At 40.2% G+C, this 10774-nt stretch overlaps 1 protein-coding gene across 1 annotated transcript; it reads right to left on the bottom strand.

Moving 5' to 3' along the window:
* Positions 1-1123: 1123 nt before the first annotated feature.
* On the bottom strand, positions 1124-9083 carry sting1 (stimulator of interferon response cGAMP interactor 1). The gene is made up of 7 exons (XM_069670120.1): positions 9007-9083; positions 7790-8016; positions 7458-7650; positions 4869-4977; positions 4496-4737; positions 2799-2985; positions 1124-1499 (listed from the first exon to the last, which is right to left on the bottom strand). Exons 2-7 carry the CDS (start codon positions 8014-8016, stop codon positions 1219-1221), a joined length of 1239 nt encoding a protein of 412 aa, XP_069526221.1. The 5' UTR covers positions 9007-9083; the 3' UTR covers positions 1124-1218.
* Between the last annotated feature and the right edge of the window lie 1691 nt (positions 9084-10774).

The raw sequence follows: 10774 nt of genomic DNA on the forward strand, positions 1-10774 counted from the left end.
GATGAGCAGCACACTGACTTGTGTACTGCTGTCTTAGAGAGCTTCATATCAACCTGCCTACATACACAGTGCAGCATTGATCAAGCAAGGCTCCATTGTTTGATTAGTGTCTGACTGCGCTTGTTACATTTGTACATCATGTGAACACAGTATACAACAAACCGCATGAATAACTCGGTTGTGTTTTGGTTGAGCTCTGTCTGCCCTTCCTCTCACCTCGGCTCTGTTGAGCAGGCAGACGGGCTGTAAACACGTCTGATGCAACCTCGCCGAGCAGTTTCAGCTGCAGCTCCACAGGTCATGAGGTGTGTGTAAGCATGTGAGCAGACACAAACAGGCGTGGTGTCAGGTGTCTTGTGAGTGTTCCTTTTGTTTATAGTGTTATAAAACACACTCTGGTACATCTGAACTCTCCTGAACTTAATCTCTACTGGTTTTTTATTTTTTTATATTTCATCCATTATGAATGCTCTTTTTCACTCCAGCAAAAACTTATCAATGACTCTCAGAATTTGTGGCAAAATTGATGAATTAAAACAATTTTTTGTCTCCCTTTATATCTTTATTAAAGATGTTTGAAATTCAATTTAAAATGGAACTTAAATCCTGTCAGTTGTGGCTATGACTAATGAATGAACCGACTGAACTGTTGGACACCTTTGCTTTACTCTGGACTGAACAATTTATTAACTTGATGTTGGCAGGAGATTGTGTCCTGTTCTCTGAGGGAGGAAGGATGATAAACTCTCTTTGAAACAACATTGCAACACGTCTCAGCACTAAAATAAGAACCCTTTACAATCTGTCTGGGATACGCACACACACACCATTTGGAGTCAAATCTGAGGATTTATCTGTACATCAATTTAGAGTTCCCAGAAAATATTTATATTATTCAAAGGTATTCAAAACTCTAAATGATGTTGACTACAATGACAACGATATATTGTACGTATCTTTCTCTTCCTGTCTCTAAACCATTCTTGCCTCCTGCCACTGCTCAGGTAGCTGCTCAGAGTCAGCAGCTGTCACTCACTGAAACATTTATTACACAAAAGGTCAAATCAAACTTCAAACAAAAGTTGTTTCTAATCACATTCTTACATTTATTTAAGGTGTTTTTAAAATCATTAAAATATGACAGAACAGGAATGTGGTGATGTGTGTGTGTGTGTGTGCGGGGGGGGGGATCCTGTCTGCCTGTGTCAGAGCACGTGTTCATGTTAGCCCATGATAGTGATCAGTGTTCTCAACAGGCACCTTCAGTGGCTGAGGTTTCTCCAGGCTGAACATGAGCGGGGGCTCCCTGCTCATTGGCACAGGGTGGTGTAGGTCTCCACCCATAGGCGGAGCATTTGACTGGGAACTTGCAGAACTTGTGAACAGGTGCATCATCTCCTGGTGAGGAGGTGGAGTGAGGCAGAACTCCTCTTTCTCCTGCTGCTGCAGGTGTCTGAGGATGGCCTTGGACAGGAAGTGAGGGTCATCCTCATGCTCGTCTACAAGAAGAAGAAACATGATCTATGGCAGGAGTTCTCAAACTTTTTGGGTCCAGGGACACCTTACAGTGGAGAACAATTTTCAAGGACCCCCTCATGATCGTAACATCGATTGAGCATATGCTTACTACTGTTTGCACTCTCAGATGCCATTGGAGCTTGTATTGTACATTTTTATTCTGTCCCAAGCATAACTTCACACATTTCAACCACAGCTTGACGTACGAGCTCTTGTAGAATTGTGTGTGGCTTCTTAGCTTTAGCAATCCGTTGAGCCACCAAATAAGGAGCCTTCTGTGCTTTCTCTGAAGTTGTGACCCAGTTCATCATCTGTGTTTTTTGCCGGGTGTATTCCTCGCTTTTTCGACAGAAAAAATCTTTAGTTTTGTGCTTATTTTCCAGGTGCTTTGTAATCAGATGTCACTTTAGCTTAGCTGGCTTCATAGCTTTGTTCGCTAGCACCTGTCACTGTTCTCAATAAAACCAAACTCTATACTCTGTATATCTATATATATGTATGTCATATTTTCTCAATTTAGTAGCTAGTTTGGATTTAGCATCACTTGACGATGTGGACTGATTCAAATATTTTTTCCAGGCTCGCCAGCCAGCTAGCTGTCTAATAAGCAAAGCTAAGTACCCACAGGAACGGTTCATTGTGACCTGAGTGATTCATGACAGATTGACTTGATGTGTCACTATCATGTCTGTTTCTATTGGTCCAAAGCAAACGTGGGCGGGAGTAAAGGACACAATATGCTTGTTTCATTACCGCAAATGGTCGTCATGTGTACACATGCAGTTTTTAATGATACAGCACAATTTTATAATTCATTATAACTTTATAAATTAATTGTAATTATTTTGCGGACGCCCAGACTATGGTTCATGGATCCCCGGGGGTCTGAAGACCCCACTTTGAGAACCACTGATCTATGGTTTGTTTGTTTGATTGTTGCCACTGTTTTAAGCTCCCTCTTTTTTAAAGAGTCCTTGTTATGACAGTAAAGTCACTTTGCTTAAATCACTCAGAGGAGTTTTCATTCAATGGAAAGGGGTCTTACTGCCAAGGCAAAGATACAAATGTTTATAAGCCCTGAAGTAAAAAATTATTCTCTGACTTTACTTCAGCCGTCATTTTAGTTTTTCAGGTCGCTTAGAATGAACAAAACCTTTTTTTAAATCAAAAGAACTTATGAAGAAAAATCATCCTCAAAAGCACCCTCTCTCATGCAATGAGGTGCGTATACGGTTTACCTGTAAAACATACACACAGACACACACTTCGTGTCTTCCTACCATTGAGCAGGATGAGTTTGTATTGGTTGCGACACTCCAGCGAGTGCTCCAGGATGTCCTGTAGGGTCCTGTAGAAGAGCAACACCTGCTGTCTGCGCTCACGCTCCCCAAAACCAGCGCTGCTCTCCCGGGACATCTTGTAAAGGGTCAGGAGAGGAGTTGCGTACTCCAACACACACTCATGGGCCTGTTTACACAGAGAGACACACATACACACATTAACACAACAGACAAGCAGAGATAGATACATTACATGGACATTTAACCATTAGACATGTTTGATTACCACGTTGTACAGGTAGATGGTGCTGTTACTGTGTCGTGCTGAGTGAGTTCTCCATGTATACATTCTCAGGTTTAACCAGGAGGTGGTACTAATGCTGGGCCATGGTAGGGAAAAGCATGCTGGAGGTGATGTACTCTTTACTATTAGTACTCTATTATTTAAGTACAATCATCAATGTTGAAAAGCACAGCTAGATTAAAGCTCCTGTGAGGAGTTTTTCACTTGCTATGAAACAGACTAAAATTAATTCTGATTACTCTATATGAGCTACAAAACAAAACCAGACCATCAGCGACAAGATTGGTTATTTCTATGTAGTTATTTTTAATGTCTGAAACTGCTGGTGGGGGGTAGGTGTCAGACGAAGCGATTAACTGCACGCTGCCTTTGTTTACATTTTCCAGGGCAAAAGTTAAAGTGAGTGATACATATGACTGTTAAAGAAAGCAGATGAGATTTTTTATTAAAAACTACCACTTAAGCATGTTCAGGACAAAATCAGCAAAGAGATAAGAGGTACGGATGTGTCCACAGGGGGCGCCAAAATCAACACAAACCAAAAGTTCCTCACAGGAGCTTTGAGTGTATTAAATACGTTTAGGAGAGTCTTTTATTTGTGAAGTAGAATTTAAATTCTATGTCAGACGTGTACCAACAAGGTTTTCACAGGAAAACAGTAAATGTTCCTAATTTTTAATTTAATGTTGAAGTCAATCAATAAAGTATTGTTCAAGATATGATTATTACTCAGCTTCAGGAGTGGGCTGAAATGAAGGATTTGCTGCTTTTCTCTTGTCTTTTGTTTTCCCACTGATGGACATTTTTTAGACTAAACAGTTTCTCAAAAGTTATCTACAAATAGTTGCATATCACAGTAAACAAGTTTTGTATGTGAAATCCTAATCTGTAAAGTATCCAGATAAATGTTGCAGAGTAGGAAGTGCAAAATATCACTTAAACGTAATGGAGTGGAAATATAAAGTAGCTTAAAATGCTTGAGTAAAGTAAAAGTAATATATTATTATATTTAAGTACAGTACAGGAGCAAATGTAAGAAATTTAAGAAGTTAGTTGAGTTACAGAACAAGTAGCTCAGGGGCTTTCACACTGCAGGCTCTCTGTTTGACTGATTTATTGTTGCTTTAATAACTTGGCAGAGAATAATCTGTTTCTGACTATCTGATGCAAATATGATACTTCATTAATTTGCAATTAAATGTATCTATGAATAAAAACTAAAGGGGTTTACAGGTCTGAGAAAGGCAGGAGACCTGTCTATTTCTTTGTCTTTTTTACGCAATGCATGCTGGGATATTTTAACATCTTTTACTCTTAAAAAATGGCAAACAGCTATTCAGCTATTACGTCAACCTCTTTGAGTTTCTTTACAATCCTACACATCCCCGCCTACCTTCCCATGCTCGTCCTTAACTCTGTAGACACTGTGCTTGTAGACCCGCCCCCGGACTCCTGCCCTGTCAATCTCCGTGTTGGGGAGGTTGTCATAGAAAACGATATTGTTATCCTCGTCCTCCAGCTTGGGAGAAATGTTGGCGTTTAGTGGTATGAGGATGAAGAGCTTCCTGGAGCTGCGACCCCAGGAGCTGCTGGCCTGATGGCAGGCACGAAATGCTGCGATGGAATTCTCCAAATCTGAACAAACACAAACACACAATCATTCAAAAAGGGGTCACAGCTGTATCACCAAATATTAGGTTTGAAGGGAGTGGAGTCTCAAATGGACTTGTGTGTGTATGTGTGTGCTGTGTTTTGCTGTTACTGACGTGGCATCACCAGTTGCAGGTAGCCCAGGTAGAAGGACCAGGCCAGGCCGTGGGCTACGTTCATCTTCCTTCCCTCGCAGATGTCTGACACCTCCACCTCTGATGGACCCTGCACACCAGAAACAGCCAGAAGGATGTCACAACACGTCACCTCTGCTCTGAAGGTGCCTCACACCTTTCCCATGGTGTCAGGCTGAAGAAAAGGGCATCCCTGTGCCCAAGCTGCCCTTTCCTAAGTAGGACAAATATATTTTAGACATAATTAAGCACAAAAGCAGCGACAGAAACAGCTACATCAAGGCTAAGCTTTGTTCTTTGAGGGCAGTGTGACTGCTACGTTCATTCTTGCTGATGAAGACTTTATTTGAGCCTATTTTTACTCCAGATATGTCATTTCAATTTCTATCATCTGATGCTTCAGGAAGTGTTCCTACAGAGGGACTGTTCTTTTCTGAAGTTAAGCTCTTGTGCTTAAACTGGGCTGTTTTTTCTATTAACATGTACAGAATCACAAAAGATATTTTAGACCTCTGCCATGAGATTTATCTTGCCAGTGCTGGCAAAATGCTAATAATACTTAGCTTATCTGTCAGCTGTTTATTGTTAGCTAACATGCTGTTAGCCAAAGTTTATGAACAAGGCGCAGTTTTTAGATAGTCTTAGTTGGCTTTGTCGGGCTGTGTTAAGTGTGGAGTAGAGGTGCTTAGTAAACCTACGAACAAATGTTTGACAGCAAATCTTTCAATTGAATATTTAATCACTATTGTCACTAAATAAATAGGCAGTGAAGCCCTGCTCACTGGTGACTGAGAGAACTATTGTTAGCTTAGTGTTGAGTTACAGCACACTATTTTCAGTACTTTACTTCCTTGTTATAAGCCTATTGAAAGACAGCCAAACAATAATGATGTGAATGAGTCAACTGCTTGTCTAGACCTGGTGTTTGTACTGAACTGAATATTACAGCTGCCACACACTGACTAAGCATACAGCTGAACTGCAAACTGTCATTCACTCACTGATTCATGTACTGAAGTGTATTTGAAATATGATGTGACCGTTTAGCATGAAAATAAAGGGAACTTATAATCACTGATGTCCAATCTTTGAACTCAAGTGAATAAAACAATTTGAGTCAGCAAAGTTATTTGTATTATGTGCCTCTTGTGTGTCAGTACAAGGTAACAGTGTGATGATTGTAAAACACTTAAGCTTCATATTGGAAGCATTTTTCTACTATTGTAAGACAGGTCAAGGGACATGATTCATCTGTGAAAGGTTTCTCTTACCAGAGTGGTAGATAATAAGTGGCTATTTGTGAGATTATGGAGGCTGATAACTGGGATGGCAGTTAATACAACTGTGCAGTGTGCAGTATAGCCTACATATAGTCACTATAGTCTACATATATTCACTATAGTCTACATATATTCAGTATAGCCTACATATAGTTAGTATAGCCTACATATAGTTAGTATAGCCTAGTATAGTCTACATATACTCAGTATAGCCCATGTATAGTCAGTATAGCCCACATATATTCAGTATAGCCCACATATATTCAGTATGGCCTACATATAGTCAGTATAGCCTACATATATTCAGTATAGCCTACATATAGTTAGTATAGCCTAGTATAGTCTACATATACTCAGTATAGCCCATGTATAGTCAGTATAGCCCACATATATTCAGTATAGCCCACATGTAGTCAGTATAGCCTACATGTAGTCAGTATAGCCGATGCTGATACTATGTCGATATAAAGAAAGGTGAAGCAGCCTAGTTGCTCATTGGTAGGATGAGTGTGAAACCTGAAGGCAGGTTAAATGTGCATTAAGTCCAGGCCAGAGGACAGTTTTGCCTTTCATAGGACCAAGTAGATTTGTGAGTGCACAGCCTGATCACCACTACAATGAGCATTCACAAACACCATTAAACATGACTAAATTGAAACTCTCATACTGAGGCTGGGGTATGTGAATGACTTCTGAGATGAGCTGATTTACAAACGCTGCTCTCTCATTTCTGATAGTGTGTAATAGTATGGGCAACTATCAAAACTCTTTGGTTAGATTTTCAAAGACTCAAAGCCACATCAGAGCCATAGAAGCAGAAACTGAAAGAGCAAAGTGCAATGTGAGTTTATGTGGTATTATCTGAAACATAATTCTAAAATTGTAGTAGTAGCTAAAGTACAAACAAGGTTGAGATGCCCAAAGAGTCCACTCCTAGCTGTATTTTGCCTGATCTATGGTGTAGTCGTGTCCTTAATAGGGATTGGAGAGTTACAGATGTTCACATGCTAACTGAGACTGGGCTGTACCCATGTTTAAGTGTTGTAGCGTGAAAGCCAAAAATTACTCTACTGTTGATTATCATTTTCCTAAGCATGCTGTTGTGTGTTTTTCATGACAGTCACAGGGTTAACCTGGAAACTACCTGGACAGAAACACATCTGCAATCTGAAATGACTCAAATGATGATTCAAATGATCTTATTTTGTATTGTAGAATACTGAGAGAGAGAAAGACAGAGACCCCCGAAATACAGAGAAAGACGCGTTTGTGTGTCCAGCGTGGACCTCACCAGGACTCCCAGGCTTTTGAAAAGGGCGTAAAGAACTGAGGTTAGGAAGAGGAGTTTCCAGCACTGGCCGTCAAGTGGCAGAGGATCTCCAGCCAGGTAGAGCAGAAGGCCTGCCAGCGCTGCAGTAAACAGTGTCTTTCCTCCCAAACCACAGGCTGGCAGCACATGGCTCAGCAGCCCTTGGCTTCGATACCTTGAAAAAACAGAGGATAGATGGTATTATGTCCTCTGTTTAGCATTTTAACATCAATGACACATTTCATTAATAAGACCTCACTCTCTCTCCGGTTACTACACAAACACTGACTGACACAAACACTCTTTTCTCTCACCTTGCATTCCAATGGTACAGCATCTCCTCTGCGAGCAGACAGAGCCCGTGCAGCAGAGGGCCAAAGGTCAGGATTAGCATTGCCATCGCAGCCCAACCAAAAAACCTTTCAGGAGACAGAAACAGGATAATCCCTATTGTGCTGGTAGCCAAGGCCGCAGCATTCATCTTAGGCAAAGTCCCACGCGGCTGAGGGATGAGAGCATCCTGATCTCGGAGGGACTGCATCTGTTATTAAGAAACAGTTTCAGTGAACGCTTTGATCAACCAGAGGTATCGACCTCTCAGAGGCTTATAGGGCCATTTCACCCCCCAAAAAAGTCTAAGAGAAGATAAGATAAAACTCTATTAATCCTGAAGGAAATTACAGTGCCAGATAGCTCCAAAAATACAAATAATACAAAATGCAAACAACAACTCAAATTTAAGTGAAAATATAAAATGTATGGGTTAATGCAAAAGAGACAGCGCCTCACAGAAAAATCTATATTAGAATAGTCATCTTTAAAAGTAGGCAGGAAGTAACGGTGGCAGTTAAATTGATTATAATGTGGTAGTTCAGGTAGAAACATCGCTGTGTTTAATACTACTACTATTAATAGTAGTAAGTAGTAATACTATTTTGGACATCAAGGTTTATACATTGCATAGGAACCACTGTTCAGCTCTTATAACATCAGCAGACAGGTGTTTTTCTCCTTGATATAATCACAAGGGAAATCCATGCAAAATACTTGGATGTTTCCACGTGCAAAAAAAAAAGGTCAGGCAAATTTCTTTTAATTTTTGCTTTAATTATAGACACCCAGATTAAAATGCTTACATTATAATATTACATCTTATTTTACAGATTTAGACGGTAAATGTTGTTTCCGTGCATCCACAGTCATGTCTAACAAGTTTTTCACACCATGCTAGATAATTACATTCATCCAACTGTGGGTTCAAGTACAACCACAATGCAACGCAGGGATAGTCTGAATGTCCCATGAAGTGTCACATGCACTGTACCTCAGTTAGCACTGCCTCCATTTGAAAGGGAAATAATATAAATTCAAGAAAGTTCCTTTTAGCACTAAAACCAACCTGATCTCTGTCTGTGATGATCCCTTACTCCATTATGAGCAAGAGAGGGGGAAGTCTAATGACCCAGGGGGCAGTTAATTCAACACCTTTAAAAGTAGATTGCAATGAGACAAGAGTAAATGTGGCACTCACCTTGATGGCTTCCTGTATTCTGGATAAGAGAAATTTCCATTGAATTCAATTCTCCTTTTATCTCCGCCCCATTGGTCATCGCCATACTTTCAGTTTCAATTTCAGGTAAACTTGCGCTCTGTTGCTTAAGGTTTACCGTAAACTGGAGGTGAAGAAAAGGAGCGGCAAAGTATTATGAAAGAGGAAATGGTCATAAAGCTATGTACAGTTTTGTAATGACATCAGATTTTTTGTATTTGTCAGTGGCAAGCTGGCTTAAGTTGTAGTATTTGCCTTTGTTTAAATGTTATGTTTTGTTATTTATGTTTGTTATCTGTGTTTATCTCTGAAATCTTATCTTATCTTTTATTACTTTCCCTTCTGTTATTACAACCATGTAACTTGACCTTTAGATAGCGGACTAGTTCAAACATTTTTGTGAGGCATCCCAAAGTCTTATCTTATAACCATCTTAACAATTTTAACTATTAATTAATCATGTTTATCCATCCTTTTAACTAAGAATAACAGTTTATCCAAACTAACAAAAGCTATTTGCACTGTTTATCCATCAACCGCTTTCAGTTTTTATCCGTTACACACCTTTATCAAAGTGTTTGTTTCTGTTTTTCAGAGTCATTGATCTGCCCTGGTTTGCATTTGCCCCCCTGGGGACAGCAGAAAGGCCTTCTGGGATACAAATAGCCAAACCCTCATGACTAACCCGACCAGTGGCCCCGGTGTTTAAACAATCAAGGGTTCCCAAACTGGGGGTCGGGACCTCGATGTGAGGTCAAATGAAATGAAGGGTCCAACTAAATTGTACTACCCAGAATAGTCCTTAAAGATGAAATCCCGGACATTTTAGTTGCCTTCTCTATGGCGGCACCTTTGGCAATAAATGGTCATTAGAGGATTAAACTTCCTAATCTAACCAGATGTCTACAGTTGGCTCCCTTTGTAACAGTTTTAAGTTGGTTTTCCTCGCTGACGGTTGCTTTCCTTTTTAGGATGTTTGAGCATCAAAATTTGTTTCTTTTTCTTTGGATTTTCACTTCTTGTTGAAGTTGTATCTGTAGTCATCGATCTTTTCTTCGTTTGTTCAGCCATAGTAGATTACTGTTTACTCGCAACACTTGCAGAGACCGGAAAAGCAGCCGCTTAGCTCCGCCTACCCTCTCTGGCAGACCAACCACTGCTGGGTGATGGGAAACGCGTCACTAACTGGGCGACGCTTCTGATTTTTTCCTCGTATGTCGCCACAGACACCCAGTCTCATAGATAGTGACTTAACAGACATTTATTTACAAGAAAATCTTCTTAATTTTCCAACTTTGATTAAACCATTTATTTTTCTTGTGAATACTTGATGGCTTTATCTCGACAGGCTTCTAAAAAGTATTTTAATGAAGCATTCAGAGCAGGTTATCACTCGACAGCTCTAATGCTCCAACATGCACTCAGCAATGTGGAGTTGCAATAAGGGGTCACAAGCAAAGAAAAGTTGGATAACTTTAACTCACTGTGCGGGACATCTTCACTGTCTAATGTCTCCTCCTTTTAGTTTGAACAAAGCACAGTCTTCTTATTGACCCACTGTGAGTATATTTAATCTGGATCATTCAGGTTATGCAAGCATCCCTCTGTGATTTGCTGACTAGATAATCAGTCCAGTTCAACTGGTTTTGATGATGCGTTCCTCGGTATGATGAGGGTGGTTCTCTTGTGTTGTGATTGGTGAGTGAGTGCTTCACTGCTCAGTGGAAAAAAAAGGCTCGGTATCCATACC

Source organism: Semicossyphus pulcher, unplaced genomic scaffold (assembly GCF_022749685.1).
Source record: "Semicossyphus pulcher isolate SPU_LCO1_2020_fin unplaced genomic scaffold, fSemPul1.0.p SCAF_2, whole genome shotgun sequence".
Taxonomy (NCBI): domain Eukaryota; kingdom Metazoa; phylum Chordata; class Actinopteri; order Labriformes; family Labridae; genus Semicossyphus; species Semicossyphus pulcher.

What these genes read in the sequence shown, in the direction of transcription:
- sting1 (XM_069670120.1), bottom strand. Translation starts at nt 8,016, where the DNA reads ATGCAGTCCCTCCGAGATCAGGATGCTCTCATCCCTCAGCCGCGTGGG. An exon ending in TTAAGGACGAGCATGGGAAG is followed by an intron (nt 2,986 to 4,495) that starts GTAGGCGGGGAT and finishes CTGTGTAAACAG; the next exon opens with GCCCATGAGTGTGTGTTGGA. An exon ending in CAAACTCATCCTGCTCAATG is followed by an intron (nt 1,500 to 2,798) that starts GTAGGAAGACAC and finishes TTCTTCTTGTAG; the next exon opens with ACGAGCATGAGGATGACCCT.